The sequence below is a fragment of the Gopherus flavomarginatus genome, chromosome 5 (assembly GCF_025201925.1).
Source record: "Gopherus flavomarginatus isolate rGopFla2 chromosome 5, rGopFla2.mat.asm, whole genome shotgun sequence".
NCBI lineage: Eukaryota > Metazoa > Chordata > Testudines > Testudinidae > Gopherus > Gopherus flavomarginatus.
The window spans coordinates 72,199,933-72,222,162 of record NC_066621.1 but is presented as its reverse complement, the minus strand read 5'-3'; the positions used below and the strand labels follow the sequence as shown (position 1 = coordinate 72,222,162).

Genomic DNA, 22,230 nt, shown 5'->3' with positions numbered 1-22,230 from the left:
AATAAAGACAAATGCAAAGTACTCCACTTAGGAAGGAACAATCAGTTTCACGCATACAGAATAGGAAGAGACTGTCTAGGAAGGAGTATGGCAGAAAGAGATCTAGCGGTCATAGTGGACCACAAGCTAAATATGAGTCAACAGTGTGATACTGTTGCAAAAAAAGCAAACGTGATTCTGGGATGCATTAACAGGTGTGTTGTAAACATGACACGAGAAGTCATTCTTCCGCTCTACTCTGCGCTGGTTAGGCCTCAACTGGAGTATTGTGTCCAGTTCTGGGCACCGCATTTCAAGAAAGATGTGGAGAAATTGGAGAGGGTCCAGAGAAGAGCAACAAGAATGATTAAAGGTCTTGAGAACATGACCTATGAAGGAAGGTTGAAAGAATTGGGTTTGTTTAGTCTGGAAAAGAGAAGACTGAGAGGGGACATGATAGCAGTTTTCAGGTATCTAAAAGGGTGTCATCAGGAGAAGGGAGAAAACTTGTTCACCTTAGCCTCTAATGATAGAACAAGAGGCAATGGGCTTAAACTGCAGCAAGGGAGATTTAGGTTGGACATTAGGGAAAAGTTCCTAACTGTCAGGGCAGTTGAACACTGGAATAAATTGCCTAGGGAGGTTGTGGAATCTCCATCTCTGGAGATATTTAAGAGTAGGTTAGATAAATGTCTATCAGGGATGGTCTAGACGGTATTTGGTCCTGCCATGAGGACAGGGGACTGGACTCGATGACCTCTCGAGGTCCCTTCCAGTCCTAGAATCTATGAATCTGTACTAAAGTCGATGGTCTTTAATGGGGCCAGGATTTCAAGGGCAATCTAGGACGATGTATCATTTTCTCTCAGTTTGTAATAACAAATACAGTAATCTAGTGAAAACAGTTCCCCACTATTTCAGCAGAAAGAAGAGATGTTGTGGTAAGTAATCATCCCTCTTCGCATGACCCTCTACCAAATTACAACTGAAAACACACACCACATTTAATATATCTTTTCTTCGAAGTAGCTGTCAGTTGTGTTTGGCAGTTTGACAGGTGCAGAGGAAATCACATTATGTACTTCCTATAAGTAAATTCACATCCACAATATGGTAAGAAACTGGATAAAGCAATACACTGGCTGACATTGCAGATGATCTGCAGGAGACTCTAAAATATTACCTGTGCCTGCAGCATTGAAAGATCACGATAAGTTTATAACAGTAGGAAAGTGTTCCTCTTGAGCTCTTTTGTAATCAAACCAAAAATAAATGTGGATTTGCTGTTTTAGGGTCTTTTCCAGCATTCTTGGCCCGCAAATCAGGAAAGCACTTAAGTATATGCTTAATTCCATCCCTTTTCAAGACAGCACTTAAAGTATGTGCTAAAGTGAAGTCCTGAAAAGAGATTCTTGCCTAAATCAGAGCACCATTTCGGGAAAAACCTCACTGACATCAATTTTGCCTATTTTAGGAGTGTAGGTTTGGGCCTTTGCACAATTCTTGCAATAGCTGAAGTAGTTCTAGCTACATATCTGTCACCAGAAGTTTAATGTCTTAGCAAGTCAATACCATTTGGCCCCAGTACTTTGAGCTGAAAAATCTAGCCTGTCATTCAAATAAATGTCTCTAGCACATATATAGTTTCAAAAATAAGGTTCAGGCTGTGAAGTAAGTGTAAACCAATGAAGGTCTGTCTGCCTGAGTCTTCAGACAGCAGAAAACAATAACTATAAGAAACATGAACTCCCCTTATTTGTCTCAATGGGCTGTTAACTCTGAAGCCAAATGATCAGCTAAGAGTCAACTATCAATTATTTCACTGGGATCACAGAACACAAGAATGGAGAGGGATAATTATATTGTGAAGAATTGATTACTATACATGGTGTCTCATTTTGGGGTACCATTTTGACAATTCAAATGAGTACAGCTAGGAAAGTACCATTATATTTCCTTGTTCAACCCAGCCTGTCATGAATAAAGTCATACTGTGTTACAAATAATGAAAATATATATGGTAGATGCAAGCATAGACTAGACGAGGACTTGCAAGTCAGTAAGGTGAAAAGTAAGATATAAGACAGGCTTGAGAAAAGTATGCCTATTTCCAGTTCTGGTGAATTAGTTAATTCTATTTCAATGTAGAAATATGTACATCTTCCAACAAGGATAGCTTGTGTAAATAAACAATTATAATTTTGGTTTGCCCTGTGTGATCTCAATGCCATTAACAGGACAGAAACGTATTTTTTCCTATTTAATTTGTGTGAGAGATTGAGTAATCATATTTGTCAATGTATATTTGGGTTGGACTTTTTTTTTGCAGACAGATAGCTGTTGCAGAACAATATCAGCAATATGCTGGCTCCTGACAGTAACAACCTCAGCAACCTATTGATTTTATAGCAAAAATTTCAGGATAGAGCCACTTCAGTAGAGAGAGTGACACATAGAGAGAGCCTAATTAACTAGCAGACGTTTCTACTGTAAACCTATTAATTTTTTAGTATCAGCAAACCTTCTGAAAGGTTTTAGCAATTTTGTCAGACCTTGTTCCCTGAATATAGAGAGAATTAAAGGCTGGAAAAATGTATCCTGGTTATCCATACTAAGGATTTCACTTATGACTATAGGTATAGTGCAGTTCACTCTAGTGTCATTAAACACAAGTCAAATTTAAAAAAGTACATCTCTACCCTGATATAATGCTGTCAGTGGGAAACCACGTTATATCAAACTTTCTTTGATCTGCCGGAGTGCGCAGTCCCGTGGCCCTCCTCCCCCGCCCCCGGAGCACTGCTTTACATGTTATATTCGAATTCATGTTATATCAGGTAGCGTTATATCGAGGTAGAGGTGTAATAAAACTTAGAATTGTGAAACAATATAGTAAGGTCTCAACCTTGCAAAGACTTAAACAGGTGCATAGCTCTATGTACTGGGTTGTGATTAGTCCCACTGAAGTCAATGGCACCACTTTCAGAGTGTGAAATTCAATGCATACATAAATATTTTCAAGACTGGAACCTAAGTCTATATTTTTATCTGTCTCTACTATGCCCCAAAATAAAGTGGTGGAGGAAGTAATATTTAATTCTAAGTGGAGGCTAGATAACTTCCCCCCTCCATACTTCAGGTATGTAAAAAAAAACTAATAAAATAAATGGGTTATACTTTATCACGTGTTTAATAATGCACTTTTAGAAACTTATTTATTTATTTAGGCCCTGGTTCAGCACATTCTTGGCTTCAAACTTGTGCTTAAGTCACCTTTACTTCAACAAGACTTAAGCAATTGCTTAAAGTTAAGCATGGGTTGAAATGGTATAGAGGCAGGGTACAGTCCTCTAGATCTAGAACATGAGGTGAGCTGTTCTATTCCTGGGGAAATGCATCAGTGGGCTGCCCCACATGTGGGGAGCATGCAAAAGCCACTTTGGACCCTTGGCAAATTCACTGCTGTTTGTGGGAGAAACAATGCACATCTTCCTAGCCCCATCTGTGGCTCTGACTCTTTGTGGGTCTGGAGCACAGGAAATCATGCTGTGGAGAAAGTTGACTCTTTTACCCTCCTCCACATGGAGAACCATATGTGGTTAGTTCCCCTCAGACATAGATCCTAGTGAAATTTTCCTCCCAAAGAGCCATATAGTGCCAGTGGTTTTTAACCAGTGGGGTACTCTCAAAAAGATGGCATGAAATATTCCAGTGATAATATTTATAGAGTGACTCAGTTAAGATATCTGGAACTTTACATATACAATGGAAAATATAACATAACACCACACCATAAATCATAATACTAAAAATCCAACTCAGAAATTATATCCAGAGTTGCCTTCTTTTATCTCTCTAGGGATCTGATAATCAACTGCATAGCTCTGCAGCTACAGTGATTTACAGGACCTGAGGTTTTTGCCCCTAAAACCATGCAAATCTGGGAACAAGGCACACAAGAACAGAACTCCATATATTCCTGAGAACATTGGCATCTTTAGTAGTAATACAGTTGCCTTTCTAATGCTGTGTTTCATTAGCAAATCTACGAGAGGGGGAAAATCAATATGACTTCCCCTATAAAAACGCAGGAGATAGATTTAATATATAAATCTTTGTTTGTTTAGCTGTTATAGGACTGATGAATAAGTACCCTAAACTAATTTTACTGGCACATAGTACATGTAATTTGCAAGTATTATGTTACCTGTATAAACCATACATATGGTCCATACTGTTATAATGTAATCAGTCTGTGGGAACTATAATGTATAGTCCTGGAATAATGACAATGCACATAAATTATGCAAGGTGTTTCTAATCCCCTCAATATTTCAAGAAAGGAGACAGCCATTAGGTAACAAGAAATGTCTCCTACACCTTTCTGACAGATGAGACATGAACATTATTACTATTTTCTATTCCTCCAGGGCAGGTCACCCTTTCAGTTCACCACAGTAATGTGCCTCTAATTCCCAAGGCTTCATCACTTTTTCAGATTTAAGCATTTCATTCTCATTGAAAAGCTACTATTTTCTACTTGTTTGATATGAAGTTAATTACTTTTCATTCTAGCTCTGCCAAAGGAATAAAGATTTGACTTAGACAAAGTTTACAATCAGAGCACATGGTTACCAACAATTTCATTAAAAGTAGTGTATTAAATACCTATTATATACTTTTTTCTTAAGGGTTTTATTATTAAAGGTTGCCATCACTTTATGAAGCATGTAAAAAATGATTGGATCTCACAATGGAGGAAAGATAGACTTGCAGTTAAGGCTCTGGACTAGGACTCCATACAGCTGGGTTAAGTTTCTGGCTCAGCCGAAGCATCCGTGTGTGACTCTAAGCAAGTCACTTAGGCCCAGATTTTTAAGGGTATTTAGGCTTTAATGTGCTCTGCATTGCAAAACCTAACTGATTTAGGCACTTAAGAGCCCAAATTCCATTGACAGGCAATGTGATTTAGGCTCCTAAATATGTAAATCTCTTTTAAAAATGAGATTTAGGATCCTAAACAGGCCTTGGACTGCTGAGTACAGCAACAAATTTGGACCTTAAGCCCAGATCCTCAAAGGCAGGTTAGCCTCCCAACTTCCATTGATTTCACTAGAAGTTAAGAGCCTAAATACCTTTTAGGATCTGGGCTTTAATCTCTCTATGCCTCTGGTCCCCCATTTATAAAACAGAGATAACAATCCCACTTTGTCTGTTTAGATTGTAAATTCTTTGAATCTGGGACCATCCTTTAATATGTATAAGTTTACAGCTAGCACTACAGGACCCTGATATTTGGGTTTTTGGATTCTACAATAATAAAAATAACTATCTTTAACTAATTACTATCTCTAGGACTTGGAATATATGAGCACCATTTTCTGGAACTTGTTTTTATTAACAAAGAAAACATGACAGAGTCTCTGACTGAATGGGTTTTAAACTAGCCTGTTCTATGTATTAAACTAGAGATTTTGCAATTCTAACATGTGACTTGGCAATAGACACAATGAAAGTTATATCAAAAAGATATTCAATCCTTCCATGAAATAACTGGGAAGTATATGGAAGGTATGTCCAGGGGGTTGTATATTTTAGAAAGAGTACAGAGTACAGCAACCTTTAAATACCTTTACAAATTTGGGCCTTAAGCCCAGATCCTCAAACTGCAACTTGAGGATATAAAAGCAAGAAAAAGGAATTCATGCATTTTCCTAACAAACAAACAAACAAAAAAAACCCATCCACTCGCTGATACTCTGAATGTGGGGGAGGATGACGTAGAAGGGAAAAGAGATATTGTGCATACTAATCCCATCTTACACTGCTTTCTTACCCAGCACATCTAAGCAATCCAGTACCCTAACTGAGTTAACACCAGAGTCATGATCCTGGGAGTAATAGATGAACTTCCAAAGCTTTGTACTACCGGCTTGGTCTGAGAAACAGTGGAGAGAAAAAAACGTAATACAGATTTATCTAATAGATAATACTGTCTTTCTTTAGCTTTATTGATTAATTATTAGTTGAATTACCTTGGGAAATTAAAAAAAAAGATAGATTACAAATTACATGGGCAAAAAAGTTCAAATTCCATCTAGTTTTTGTGAACCCAAAACTATTTTGGGAAGCTTGCTCCATTCCTAGTTCTTACAATATTTTTTAAATCACTATTTCATTTGGAAACTAACCCACTTAAAGAGCTGACTATAATATGCAAGATTCAAATAGTGGAATGATGTATATAAATCTTAATCCTGTGGTTTAGATTCTGAGATATCCTGCTGAAAGTTCAAATTGATTCTGGCTTTTAATTCTGTATATAAAAGAATCAGAATAAAGAATTTTTTAAATAGCACTGTGGATTGTGCATTTTCCTGCTACAGTGGTAATGTAGAAAGTTGGTGTTATAATATGTGCATCCTATATGCAAAAGAGAAGATAAAATTCACTCAATTATATCCCTCTTCGAAGTGATTGTGACTGAGTGTATTTTATTCAATATTATTGGCAGAATATCGTACTTTTGCAATGTTATAGAAATCCAATGACTTAATTAATTATATCACATAATTCTACTTTGACAAGCAGAAAAAAAAAAGTACTCAAGAGAATTCTCACTTAACATATGGTTTTCCAATCTGGTCAATGTTATGCTAAGATAGTGGTCCCAGAGACCAATCAGCATTATCCAACATGATGCTTACCACTGTTGATGAATATAAAGGATTGAACTTGACATTCACTTTGCACAGGTGTAAATGACTACAAGAGGTGCATGGCTGTAGGGACTTAGACCTCACATATTTACAGACAAGTTTAGAAGATTAGACTTTGGTGGAAGTTAAACCGTTGCAGAGCAAAATTATATGCAACTGTGAGGAGATCTTTTCATATATAGTATGTCCAGTTCACTGAAACATTACAAATCAAAAAGCAATTACTTTCTTGTGCTGAAAAAGCAAGCAGTATATGAGGAACTGAAAGGTTAATGAGAAAGATGATTTTAGCCACGTTTTCTAAAATAGCTGGCCCATAAACTAAACACAACTGCCTTTAAAAACTCCATATTCCAAAATTTCTACAGTAAATGTTCTTCTACTGGAATGTTCTGTTCATGGAACTAGACTATAAATAGGGATATAATATCTTTAATAGGTTGCAGAAACCATACTCTGTTCAAATATCCTGACTTTGCTTGAGGCTATAATGACAACAGTGAAATACCTTAGATACCACTGGGACCAATTTGCCAGTGCAGTGCACAGGGTCCAGCTTTTTCCTGTTGTAATTAGTGAATGGTGTATGCTCGCTATTAGCTCTGCTTACTATAGTAATTCCAGATGCCACCATATGTCTGCTGACTAGTGCGGTGCATATATATTTATATCTTATGTACTTTCTGAAAATTGTTCTTGTTAAACCCTTGCAATTTATTCCATGTTTCCAACAACAATCTGAAACTGACAGTGTCAGTGACACATGCTTTTGACATTATTGGAAAAGCAGACAAAGAATGATGTGTGTCATTTTTTCCCCTCCGCAAGTTAACCTGATACAAAATGTATGTAAGTAATCTATAGAAAAAGTCAGAAAACCTGATTTGGATGGGATGGGTGTGGGAGAGTACAGTATGCAATTGTCTGTCAGTTTAATCAAATAGAAGACTTTTGTTCAGTTAAAATATTTCTAAGTTATCCTAAAATGAGAAATTGGATTTTGCATATTGTAAATTCCATACATATAAATTGCTACCTTGAAGCACTTATTTGTGCTGTCATACACACACAAATGGCTTAAGCAATCATTTCTTCTTGCTTTGCTGTTGATAATACCTCTGCCATTTCACACAATCATTTGAACCCTATTTTGCTCGCACTGTAGTCAGTGGCAAAAATTGAATTGTTTTCAATGGGAGCACTTTTGAGCCCATCCAGACAAAACTTATTTCCTCACTCTTAATGGATATGGTCCAATAATCTTTAACAATGTTCTGTTCACAAATATTACAGCTTTGCTTTTAGCCATTGAGTCATATGATCTGTGCTACACTTACCAGTTACAGGAGATCACTGTCACAAGGTGTGATAAACAACTAGACACAGTGTTCTGAAATGGGGACAGGAAACTACTGGCATGATGCCCTACCAATATTTGGATCAGACATTCCACTATGAAGATATACCACTTTTGCTGAATATGAAAAAGAGCTTGGCTTGGAAAACAACGAAAGGAGCCAGGAGGAAAATAACTTAAATCACACAATACTGTCACACCACAGTACAACTCAATGTAAAAACCGGATGGTAGGTTAATGCTTCAGTAGTCATCATCATCTTCCAGACCACAATTTACATCCCGCTTTGTTTCAATATGAATAAGTGTCAGTAGCCTGTGGAATGTAGAAGGCCACTCTGGATCTGCTAGTGATGGCAGAGGCCTCTTGTTGAAATGAACAGACTAAATGGTGTAGGATCAGTATCCCCATTCCTTGCAGTAGGCATATACATTTAGCTCAGCAGAATGAATGTAGCTTTCAGCTGTGAATGACATAGGCACAGTTTTTAAACACATGCTCACTCTGCTTGGTACTGTGTTCAAGAGTGTAGCATGGCATACCTGCTGGCATTCTTTTCAGCAAATTTTGTGTGCTATGGAAGAGGAACATATGTCTAATTTTATATATAAACTTCATATAAAAATTAAGGAAATTACTTTTTCCTGCTATTCCAGTAGTAAGAAGGTATATTCTAGTACCAAATAGATATGCTGTGGAAGTTATATTCTGAAATGTAGCACTTTCCTCTTTGTCATTCTCTTATGCATGCTACCTTAAAACTGAACCTATTTCTGTGCTTGTTTAAGTGCTATAGATGGGCAGATGTGTCCTTAGTTTTGGAGATAGCAAATTTGAAAATATAAATTGCAAGTGAATTCATGCTCAGAAACTAATATATGAAATGTCTAGTGACAAATTCCATCAGCTATGAGCCAAATCATCTCATTGGGACAATCCAGTAGAAGGTATTTTCTTATGTACCAGTTTAAAAAGGCCACCAGACACAGGAGCAAATAGCACCATACTCTGCCTTTCTCTCTTCTTCTAAAATCTGCAGAAGATTCTTCTCTCTTAGTATCATCCCTCTCCAGTGCATACAAGGATTTTCCCACAAAATAGAATGCTAACATCAAAATTATAGTGTACAGAATCCCCCTCTTCAGCATATACAACCACACTGACAAATACATAGAGATTTTCATCAGGGAGGATTTCATAGGTGGGCAGGGAGCTAGTTAAAGCTCTACAAAACCTAGGCCAGTCCTTTCAACAGACTGGTTCAATAACAGCTGCTATTTTTTATGCGTTGTGATTCTGCTTTTCATTTTCCTTGCATCTCTGCTATAATTATGTGTATTTGGAGAACTGAGTTTGAAAAGGGGATAAAAATACACAGAAATAAAAAACATCACAAAGCCCCTCTGAGCTCAAGAACTTGCACTTCAGTATTAAGAGTAATAAGGCTGTGGGAGACAGCAGTACAAACATTAATTGTCAACACCCTAATGATTTAAACCTCCTCCTCCCCACAAGGGTATTCCATCTTGTCCCAGCTGAAAGGACAAGCGTAGCCCATTGTGACATTAAGCAGCTGATGAATGATCTTGTCACGCTACAGATTCAGGGATTGATTGTGTCCAATTAATTCCTGGGAGAAATCAATTGTTCCTATCTAGATCATTTGCATTGATAAGAAACTGGTAAAGAATCCGTTGCCTATATATAGTACTGAGTCCTAGTAGTTCAAGAAGGTTCACCAGTTAGGAGAGCAGAATAAACAAAATTGCCTCGCTTTGCAAGCTCAAAAGTTTGTCTCTCTCCCCAACAGAAGCTGGTCCAATAAAATATATTACCTCACTCACCTTGTCTCTTTTGTACTATTTCTGGCCTTTAGCAGCTAGAACTAGAATATTGCGCTCTGAATTTTCTGATCGTTATATCATACTACAATTAGTTCTTTAAGATTTCTTCTTGGATTATTGATGTATTCCTACTGGAAGTCGTAGTGTCTTCCTATTGCGTTGAACACTGTAGAAGTCATAATGCCATTTGTTTTAATTGCTACCTTTATATTTAGAGAACAATGTTGTGACTTCTGTTCAGAAATGCTAGATGACATAATAAGATCTCTTCAGATTGTTATAAAATATAACAACATGAGAGGAATGAAGATGTGAATGTGTAGGTTAGGAAGGCTTGTGTTATTTGATTTTGGGAAACAATCCCAAAGGAAGAATGCAAACTGAAACTCTTTGGATTGGGACTTAAAATCATCATGATTTCAACAAACAATGCTTTATCAAATGCTGAAATTATCCTCTTTGCAAGTTACAGTGTTCTTTTCTTACAATTTTTCTTTCTTGAATGAATCCTTAGTTTTCTCTATGGTAGTCTCAAACTAAAGCATGCACTAGAATGCTTGCCAGCTACTGCAGTACTGCAAAGATGTTGTTGCAGTAGCTGGCAAAATATTATAGGCATGCAGACAGCCATTAGAGGGAATGAGCACTAAACCATTTGGAAAGCACATAACCATCTTTATGAAACAAATTCTTTGAATTCTTCAAACAGAAACTTATGGGTTTACAAAACTCAAAGATTATAGTATTGCCAGATAATAAAACAAACATGAAAACACTCCACACATCAGATTTAGTATCTTTGTGTAGCTCCATGAATAGTAAAAGCTGCTAAGTCTCATGATTGAAGAAATATTGATTGCAACATGTGCCTTGGATGTTGTTAGTCCTATGTGTGAAGTTATTGACCTGAATTGTGACCGTTTAGATCATTGTTGCAACCAGGGTCCCCTGGTTGCATCAGGTCTTGTACAGAGGAGGTCAAGTGGGAGTGTCCATGGAAAGGTTGTAGTTTGCTGGTTATGATTATGATGTCTGTCTGTATGTATGTATCATTTTTGTATTTGAAGATATGAATGCTGGATATGTACTTGATTCTATGTAGCCTCACTGAAGCATTTGGTCAGCTTCTTGAGAAGGGACTATTCTCAGTAAGTGCCCAATCAAGAAACACTTAATTGACAATGGACTTTAGGAGACGCCAATCCACATCTAAGCTGTCCTGGGAATGTTCAGACTAACATGGATAGTATAGACCTAGGAAGACACCATTGCATTGGTTTACAGTTTGCTTATGCTTGGAATCTTTTAAAACTATCATAGGGCTAGAAAAAAAATTAAGTGAAAACTTCAATTCTGGAGCATAATTTTGTGGCAAGGAATGGACTTAATAGCAAATTCCATATCTGCAAAATACAGCAAGGCCTGAATACAGTTTAAACTCATGTTCTCTATACTTTTTATCCATTAAGGACTACTTAGTCCTTTCTGCATCACAGGAGTTATCATAGAGGCTCAAACGTGAGGTCCATCTAGGTCAGTATTCTATTCTCTGACAGTGACCAGTATCACATGCTTCAGAAGGTACAAGAACCCTGCAATAGGCAGATGGGGGATAATCCTAATCTCTATTAACTAAAGATTGTTTTAAACCTTTATTTTTTCCTTGTTTAATATCCCTCTCAACGTCAGCTAACTTTAGCTACAATTCTGAATATTCTTTTCATCCGTATAAGTGTTAATCTTTTTAAAATCTAGCTAATTCTTGTCCTCAATGACATTCTGTGGCAATGAGTCCCTCAAACAAATTATGCCTGTGTGAAGTTATTTCCATGTAACTGTTTTGAATTTGACACCTTTTAATTTGTTTAGCATCCCATATTGTACTGTCAGACGGGGAGAACAAAAGCTCCCTGTTTGCCTTCCCTGCTTCATTATATACTTATATTAATTTTTGTCTCCACCGATAAAAAATCCCAATTGCCTGGTATGAAAGTTATTTTTCATGATCATTTGTGCTGACTTTCTCTGGATCCTAATTTTGTAATATCCTGTTTGAAATGGAATGACCACTGCCACACACACACACACTATTTCAAAAGAGGCTGCAGCCCTGATTTATGTAGCAGTATATTTTCTGTATTCTCTATCCCATTCCTTATGCATCTTAACATCTTTCCTGTGTTTTTGACAACAGCTGCACATTAACCAGAGATCTTCACTGATCTATTTCTTAGAACAAGGCAAATGGCTACTCTGCATCTTCATTCCACACTTGACACAGCAGAAACTCCTTTGTGGATGTTCCAAACAAACAGCTGCTGCAGGAGGACAGCATCTTTGTCCATTTCTCACACCTTTATTTGATTAAAGATATTTATTTATCTTTCAAGTATCAGAGGGGTAGCCGTGTTAGTCTGGATCTGTAAAAGCAGCAAAGAATCCTGTGGCACCTTATAGACTAACAAACGTTTTGGAGCATGAGCTTTTGTGGGTGAATACCACCCACGAAAGCTCATGCTCCAAAACGTCTGTTAGTCTATAAGGTGCCACAGGATTCTTTGCTGCTTTTATTTATCTTTATCTCTCTGACCCAAAAAGAGGGGAGGGGCAGGGATTCCAAGTGTAAATTAATGATCAATGATGTCAGTGCTAAAGATCTGATCCAATCCCTAGTCAATCCCTATTGACTTCAGTAAAGGACTAAGGCCTTGGCTACACTGGCGTTTTACAGCACTGTAACTTTCTCGCTCAGGGGTGTGAAGAAAACACCCCCCTGGGCGCTGCAAGATACAGTGCTGTAAAGCGCCAGTGTAAACAGTGCCGCAGCACTGGGAGCGTGGCTCCCAGCGCTGCAAGCTAATCCCCATGAGCAGGTGGAGCATGCGCAACGCTGGGAGAGCTCTCCCCCAGCACTGGTGCCGCGACCACACTGGCACTTCAAAGCGCTGCCGTGGCTCCTGCAGCAGCGCTTTGAAGTTTCGAGTGTAGCCAAGCCCTAAATGTTTTATTCTATGACCCACTGAATAGTCACCAGCCCCCAAATGAGGGTACAGTGGTGTCAGCAATCCAAAAAGTACAAGTACAGAGGGATAAACTTGATCTGCTCACAGATAAGACAGGCTACAGACATTTCAGGATAGAGAATAGGTGTCTAAATTGTGTGAGTGGGAGCACCTCCTTTTCATCCCTCTGAGAAGAAAACAATTAGGCAGAATCTGGAAGTCCAAACAACAAAGTTTCCACTATTCCTCAGGGTGACTAACCTAGGTTAGCCCAGTACTGTTTTCCCCCACCTAATTCTCAGTATTTGTTTAATTCCTACAATATAAGCACCCTCTAGTGGTCAAGGTGTGCAGAAAATCAATCAAAATTAGTTTAGCCTAGGGGCAAAACTGCTCCACTTTCAAAGATGATGTTTGTTTTCCCCTCCAGCCAACCTCCAACCCCAATCTGCTCCCAACAGCTACTTCAGCAGTATCCCCATTTTACAGATGGAGAAAACCAAGTAAGGAACTAACTAACTAACCAAGGTCAAACAGCAATTGTAACTCAGGAGTTGCCTATTCTGATCACACCTATGTCACAGAATTGGAAAGCAACAGTAGTAGAAATAAGAATAAGTGTCCAGAACATGGACATCCTTTATTATCCAAATATACTGTGTATTTAACATGATAAACAGCTTTTTTAAAAGCTACAAAGTGTAATATACACCGTATTAACCATTACAAAGTGGCCTATTTTCCCACACTGCTAGGCGTGTGATTCTAAAGATGTTTATATGACCTTCAGCATCAAGAAAATGCTACTTTCATCAAGTTTATATGCTACATGTTAATTTTCTAAAGTTTTTGTGAATACACAGAGGCAGTTTGTTCAAATGTTAAACACATTTTATATGTCTATCAAAAGAAAGGCACTTCATGCAATATAAAACTGACAGGGCTAAAAGCACCAGTGTACATTTTCCATCTCTTTGCTTTGCATTTTCCATCAGGGCAGTTCATATGACTTCTTACTGCTTGTGAATGGCAAAACAAAAACCTCCCACACAAAAGGCTGATCAGACCCAGTTCAGCTGAATATAAACTAGATCAAAAGGAAAATTCAGTCAAACATGAAGAGTTAGGACAATATTCACTACTTAAAGAGTAAATTTAAAACAGATACAGGCCTTGTATACACAACAATTTTTTGGTTAAAATTCCCCACTGTTGTGGTCATTGGTGGATTTTCACTTGTGATGGCCCTTAGGTAAGGTGCCAATGGCCTCTTATTTCTTTCAGCTAGATGAATCTGAGGTGTTATATTTAAAATGTTTGTGTTTACCATTGTTAAAACTGTTTCAAGATGGCACTTTTTAATATGTAACTGGAAGGTATGACTCCTCTTGGGGTTGGAAGGCAAAGGAAAAATATAATCTCACAGGTAGTGCACTCAGTGCCATAACATAGGAAAATACTTTAATTTTTGGAGTATACAACTGCCATTGTTTAAAAATAGACTAAAGTTACACCATGTAAAGCAACATCTAGATCAGTGATAATCAGACCACAGTGGTTCAGAAGCCCAATGAGCAATCAACATTACCCCCAAAGAACCACAGTAGTGTGAATTCATCGTTTAATTTACTATACATTTCTAACAGCAAAATGACTGACCAAGTATTATTTTATGAACTACAACCGATTACTAACATAGTAAAAACAGCTTGATTGGAGATTTTTAAGAGCAGATTAGACAAACATCTGTCAGGGACGGCCTATATAATACGTAATCCTGCCTTGAGTGCAGGGAACTGGACTAGATGACCTCTTGAGGTCCCTTTCAGTTCTATGATTTAATTGTTAACCAATGATGGAGATTCCACCATCTCCCTATGCAATTTATTCCAGTGGTTAACCACTCTGACAGTTAAGAAGTTTTTCCTAATATCTAACCTAAACCGCCCTTGCTGCAATTTAAGCCCATTGCTTCTTGTCCTATCTTCAAAGGTTAAGAACAACAATTTTTCTCCCTCCTCCTCGTAACAAGCTTTTATGTACTTGGAAAACTGTTATGTCTCCTCTCTGTTATGTCTCCTCTCAGTCTTCTCTTCTCCAGAGTAAACAAACCCAATTTTTTCAATCTTCCCTCACAGGTCATGTTTTCTAGACCTTTAATCATTTTTGTTGCTCTTCTATGGACTTTCTCCAATTTGTTCACATCTTTTCTGGAATGTGGCACCCAGAAGTCGACACAATAGTCCACTTGAGGCATGGAGTAGAGAGGAAGAATTACTTCTTGTATCTTGTTTACAATACTCCTGCTAATACATCCAAGAATGATGATATTTGCTTTTTTTCAACAGCGTTACACTGCTAACTCATATTTAGGTTGTGATCCTCTCTGACCCTCAGGTCCCTTTCTGCAATACTCCTTCCTAGGCAGTCATTTCCCATTTTGAAGGTATATAATCGATTTTCCTTCCTAAGTGGAGTACTTTGCATTTGCAATTATTGAATTTCATCCTATTTACTTCAGACCATTTCTCCAATTTGTCCAGATCATTTTGAATTTTAATCCTATCCTCCAAAGCACTTGCCACCCCTCCCAGCTTGGTATTGTCAGCAAACTTTATAAGTGTACTCTTTATGCCAGTATCTAAATAATTTATGAAGATATTGAACAGCCTCAGTCCAAGTATCACTGATCTAGATGTTGCACATGCTGCACTACTGGTAGCAACAAATTATTCCCATCCAGGGCATGGTTTGAAATTCTAGGATAATTCAGTAAGACTCTGGAAAGGGTAGTAGTTTCAGTATAGTTACCGAGAAATAAAGTACAAAGTGGAGATTTGGTGCCATAGTATTCTTTTCCTGTGTAACAGCAAGAAGCAGGTGCCAACAAGGTATGAAAATACAGGATAAAACTTGATACAACAGGCTGAGAAAGCAGAAGTAGGAGCCTGATATACATATTTACTACTTCACTAGTATGCCATGAGTTTAAGGGGAGTGGAACTACAAGATATAAGTTACATTAGCTCTGCTAGATCTCAAGTTAAAACATGAATAGAAAATATTTGCTAATTATAATTCCCATTGCAAACAGTCTGGGTTTTCATCATACTGTCTGATAAGTAGGATTGTTAAATTATCAAATATGAGGTTAAGGAATAAGATTTCCACAGCAACAGAATATTTGCAACATTTTGTGGCACAGCAAAGGAATACTAGGGTTCCAAAAGTCTCAATGGTATTTTATTTGAATCATTTATTGTGCATTTATTTGTGCTTTGAAATTTATGTGCATTCTGCAAAATGTCAGCAACAATAGAAACAGGCTTAGATGTTCAGTTTTCATTAAAGCAAACAAACAAAAACACACCACACCTCTGTAAGAACCTCATTAAGTGGGTGATAAGCAGGGGCCTGAATGTTCTGGCAGCAGAAATTCCTTGCTTTAATGGGCCACATTGGGTTGAAGATGAACTCAGTATTACCAGATGACTCAAGCTTCACTGAGGAGCTTCTGCTCTCTCTCTCTCTCTCTCTCTCTCTCTCTCTCATTTACTATCCCTACAATAAAGAAAGATCTTTTAATTAAGGGGTTTATAGCATAGTTTTCTATTTTATTAGGTTTATAACTTGCCCATACAAATTTGCTCTCAGATTAGACTAGACTTGCTGATGTACAGCAGTTTTAAGAATTCTGGCATATTCCTTTTACATTGTTCTGTTTTAAAAGCACTATCTAAAGCATTTTTCAGATATCTCCAGCTTATGATTTCCCCCTTTATGGTCCACTGATGAGCAGTCACTCACACAAGTAGTAACATTACCTGGGTAGTCTCATCAATTAACTGCTCACCCACAGACATAGGGAGGTTGTGATTTGGCCCTGTATCATCGCCATACAGCATTTCAATTGCTTTGCAAAACAGATTTACTGTTTATTTTTATGTGCAGTTAGATAGCATCATAGCTCAGATGTATATTGAGGCTGTAGGTCAAATACCTTCCATACCTGTAACATTCCACTTCTTGCTTTGTGTAATAAAGTGTTTTATTTAAAAAAAAGCTGAGCAGTTAACCTAGACTTTTCACAGTAAACTGCAGGATAATGCCCATTTTATAGTTCATGGTCAGTTTGCACATCTAGCCTTCATTTAGCAAATCCTGACCAGTAATTATTTTCCCACATAGAGATTGTGATCAGAGTCAGAGTTTAATAAAGACAATTAAGACAAGCAGGTCCTTCAGTAATCATCTAGGAGGGAAAGAAGTTTGTTGCCCAACCCATTTGAAAGAAGGTATTTCTACTCTCCCATTCTGGTCCCAGTTTGGTGAAAGAAACTCTCAACAAAAAGCTAAGCTACTGAGTATCCATTTGTAGGATAGGAAAATGAAGTTTCCACTGCAACATAGAAACAAACATGCTACATCGTGATTGATAAAAGATCAAATCAGCAGGCTTTATGTACGCTCTTTGGATTCTTTCCCATTGGGCATGAAGTCGCCTCTGACCTCTGCAGTCCTACCCACATTGTGCCTAGGATATTTCGAAGCATGAAGGAAAAAAAGGCAAAAATAAACCACCACTGGAAGACAAGGTGATAGTGAAAAATAGATTTAACCTGGAATTATGAGTATCCTAAGTAAGTGAGACAAAAAGCCCTTTCCCCCTTTTTGTACTCTGCCAGTTTGCAACTGCTAGAAACAGACAAATGTCAACACACTGTGCCCATGGCAATACACAGTTCAATTTCTATCTTTTCAACACACAGAAAGTTAAGCTAGTTTCTCTATATCTTAAGGTATTCACACACTTGAATTTTGTAGCAATAGTGCCAATAGGGGATGGAAGCATTTCCTGTTAGTGATCAACAGAATTAAGGGTACTCTTAAACCAAACAGCCCAACCATAAGTATTGGGGAATATCAGAGCTGGTAAAAACATAAGAGGTGGAGGGAAGAAAATAAACTGGAAGAGGAAAGAAGAAAATTCCTAGTCAACTTGTTCCGAGTGTAAGAGAAATGTAACTGGGAACTACTTGACTAGATGTAAGGAGCCTGATTCTGGGCTCATTTACACAGATTTTACATGGGTAACTCCTGTAGAGGAGGAGTCAGTCCAGGTTTACACCAGCATGTGCACGAGCAGAACCCAATCCCTAAGGCACTCTTTGCTAACTTACTTAAGTTTTATGGCATGCAATCTGATCACAAAGTTGCCCTTTCACTCCAAACAAGATATAATCCATTTGACTTTGATGTTAGTTATGGAGAAAAGAAAGTTACTCCGGTTTCTTGGATTTCAGACTATTTAATTTCCTATGAAACCTATTTAATGTCCTAGTCCTCTCTTCCTCCGAGCTAACGTTCGAGTGTCTTTAGAGAGGTGCCTCCAACTCCAGCAACAGGTCAGTCCAGACACTCAGGCCGCAGACTTCGAAGTCTCCATCCTGGATCTTCAGGTTTTTCAGAGAAGCCAGGGCAGCCTCTCGGAGCGGGGCAGGTCCCCTCATGAAGCAGCTGAAGCGCTCCCGCAGCTCTTCCCAGGAGAGCTCGTCCTCACTAGGGCAGCGGCTGCTGGCCCATTGGCCGCTCAGGGGATCGTAGCGCAGGCGGCTGCCCCAGCTGGTAAGGAGATGCAAGTAAGGGGTGCCCAGCTGGGGGTATCGGGCAGAAAGGGCAACGAGGAGGGAGCCCGGGAGGAGGCGGCAGAAGACGGAGAGCCGGCCTGGCTCCCCAAGCAGCCAGGAGAGCACCGCTGCAGCCGGCCTGGGCCCCTCCCTGTGCTCTGCCCAGCTGGCCCCCTCTCTGCCAGCGTTGTCCCCGGCCTGCTCCAGCAGCAGCGCCGCCAGCACCCGGTAGACCCTAGGCCTGGGCAGATGCTCCAGGACACCCGCCAGTCCCTGCTCCTCCTCCTCGTCTTCCTGCAGCCGGGACAGCAGCAGCTGGGCCTCGGTCCGCAGCGACTGCTCCAGCTCCAGCTCCTCAGGGCGCGCCTGGGCTGGGCTGGGCGGCGGCAGCAGCTGGGCGGCGGCCTTGCGCCGGGCCAGGAGGCCGAGGCTGCAGGGCCCCGGGGTAGCCTGGCCGCTGGGCGGCAGCAGCAAGCTCCGCAGGAGGCGGTGGTAGGCGGCGGGAGGCAGCGCCCGGTTGCCCAGCAGCGCTAGGCCCAGCAGCTCCGGGCAGCGCCCCAGGTGTCCGAAGCCAAGCGGCGGCCCGTGCTGCCCTCGGCGGAGCCGCTGCCCCAGGGCGGCCCGGAGCCGGGGCTGGGCGCGGAAGCGGCCGTGCAGGTGTTGGAAGTAACGGCCCCACTGCAGGGCTCTATCCAGGGTTGGCGGGTCCCAGTCCCGAACCTGCCCTGAGCGGGACACGGCCAGGAGCCCGGGCAGCTGCTCCACCTGCCACAACAGCGTCTCCATGGCGACGGCTCGTCTGGGCCCCCGGCACTTCCCGCCGCAAGTTTGAACAGCGGCTCTGCCTTCCGCTCGCGTCTTAGCCCAATCGGAACCCGCTTGAGGTAAGCTCTGCAATTCCATTGGCTGATGGTGATGTCAGTCCCCTGCATATCACTTTCGCTTCCCTTAGATCACCGGGGGAAGGACTCGGGGGTTAGGGGCCGTTGTTTGGTCAGGCAGGGTCAAAGCTGGGTGGAGCGGCAGAGGTGGTGTAGCGGTGTTAGGAGCACTCGTCGCTAGCCAGCCCGTAGTCACACTCCCGCTTGCAGTATAGACATGGCCTTTTCAGGCATCTTCCAACAGCCCCCGCTATTGAGTGAACTGTTCTGGAGTTAGAGGGACAGCGCCCTTTAAGCAGAGTGCGGCTGCTGTGACTGCAACACAAATAAAATAGGAACACACCGTTGAAGTATAAGGGTGCACTGGTGTACAATATAAAATCATTCCACAATTATGCCAGGGTTCTAACACTCACTTTTACATATACACATTTTATTCCCCACTCTCACCAATGTTTGAACCCACAGTCTTCACATCTACAACTACACAGTAATTCCAGCTCTAGTGGTTAAATCCCTATTTGCTATAATCCTGTGATTAAGTGTGGCTCAGTTTTCATTTTTAAAAGTTTCTAGCTCTTACAGTTGTGGAGAAAAATGTTGACAATGTTATCAGAATGCACTCTAAAGACTCAAAAAAACAATAATGATCTCCAAATAGTTTTTAAATCATGATGAGGTTTATACAGTCATAATTTTAGGCAGGCTGATTCATGACTGAGGGTTATCAATACAAATCAGAGACCTCTCCTTTTCACCTATAGCAATAATAGAGAAATGGCACACACACTTGTGCTGTTACCCACTATGTCTCTCCAGGGTTGGTCTGGACCACAATACACACATTGCAAGAGGGTTACACAACTATCTGTGATACTGCAGTGGAATGCCAGGCATCAGGTTGGTTTCTATTCCTGGTTCTGGTACCAGTACCAGATTGTGATCTAGTAATTACAGTCAGCATATCCAAATATAGCAATTCTCCTATTTGGGTCATCTGTGGGGACAGAGCCCTCACCCTCTGTATAAAAGCATAAGCCTCTACTACTTGAGCTGAAGAGCCAGATGTATTAGAACAGGGGTTCTCAAACTGGGGGTCCGGACTCCTCAGGGGGTTGTGAGGTTATTACATGGGGGGGGGGTCGTGAGCTGTGATCCTCCACTCCAAAACCTGCTTCACCACCAGCATTTATAATGGTGTTAAATATATAAAAAATGTTTTTAATGTATGAGGGGGGTTGCCCTCAGAGGCTTGCTGTGTGAAAGGGGTCACCAGTACAAAAGTCTGAGAACCCCTGTATTAGCATGCAAGCAGCAGCAGTCATAAATCTCTATATGTTGTCAAACCAGTAGAGGATGACCCAGAGTCACTCTATTAGTACAGGTTACAGTAGCACTTAATTTGGCATGTTCCTTCTGAAAGGCTGGCAAAGTGGCTGGAATATGATGAGAGTTGGCTGGAAACTTATCACATGCTCATGAAACCACCTACAGCAGGGGTCAAAATTGTTAGAGTTCACAGCATTGTTTGTCCAGTTCCAAGCCTCCACTCATCCACATTGCATATGCTTACTTCTATGTGTCCTGGTGCTAGGACCAGCTTCCCACTGTTATTTGCATTATTTATCTTTAGCAATTCTTCTTTAGCTCAGATGGCAGGGCCCTATCTTTTTGTATTAGAATAATCAATTTTATCCTCACTGCTGCTATGAAGCTCCGAATTATGGTGTAGAGCACTAATGTATAACTTCTCAGCTTGAGGGCCGCATATATCGTTTCAGGAAGGTCAATGATCTGTGGCAAGTTTTCTGCCTTGTTCTCTTCCGTTTGTACCACTCAGGTGATATAAAGGGACCACAAACCATCTGGAAGTTCCCAGCAGGCCTACAGATAGCATAGCAAGCTCCTAGCACAAAGGGGTACGTTAGGAGCAGAAAGGGAAAGCAGCTGGACGGTACTGCATTTTGATTGTCCCTAGACAGTGTTTGGTCCCTAAGAGACTGTTTGCAGTGGTGCAAATTAGAACATCTCCACAAGCTGCTGTAACATGGACTTGGGGAAACCATAAATGGTTGTTGGTTCTCAGTTTCACCTGTTTTTCCCATCTCCTAGGCTACCTTAAATAGTTCTGTACAAAAGAGGAGCCATCCTTTCCTGAGTACCACTCTAGACTCACTCAGAGACAGTGAAGCTCCTGTCCTCACTAAGCCCCACACTGCTAGAGCTATTCTCTCTTCCCTCCTCTGCACTAAAGAATAGAGAGCAGATGCTCATCACTGCCAGCTCAGAACTATTCTTTGAACTGCTGAGGAAGATAGTTTAGTCCCCCAACTCCTTCCCCATCCTGATGTGCTGACTTAAAAATAAAGAAGGTTCTTATTGATGTATTTAACAGTGAGGGTACTTAACCACTGGAACAATTTATGAAAGGATGAGGTGGATTGCCCATCAGTAGGTGTGTTTAAAATCAAGACTAAGGTCTTTCTAAAAGATTATGGGCTCAATGGGGATATTCCTGGGTGAAGTTTTATGACCTGTGTTAGGCAAGGGATCGAACTAGATAGTCAGAATGAGTCCTTCAATCCTTTAATAAATAAATCAATAAAACACACACACACTCTCTGAAAACACTCAAATTTAAAAGTCTTAGAATAGATTTTCAGTTCAGAATTAACTGCATATTCTCTCCTGAGGGTAGGGTCACCAGATAGCAAGTGTGATAAATCAGGGCAGGGGGCGGGGGCGGGGGAGACTAGGAGCCTATATAAGAAAAAGACCCCAACATCAGGACTATCCCTATAAAATCAGGACATCTGGTCA

The 22,230-nt window shown here is 40.1% G+C and overlaps 1 protein-coding gene across 1 annotated transcript; it reads right to left on the bottom strand.

The window, feature by feature from the left end:
• Positions 1–16,443: 16,443 nt before the first annotated feature.
• FANCF (FA complementation group F) lies at positions 16,444–19,389 on the bottom strand. Its single transcript, XM_050955429.1, has one exon. The coding sequence runs from the start codon at positions 19,313–19,315 to the stop codon at positions 18,278–18,280; it is 1,038 nt and encodes a 345-aa protein (XP_050811386.1). The 5' UTR covers positions 19,316–19,389; the 3' UTR covers positions 16,444–18,277.
• Positions 19,390–22,230: the final 2,841 nt, after the last annotated feature.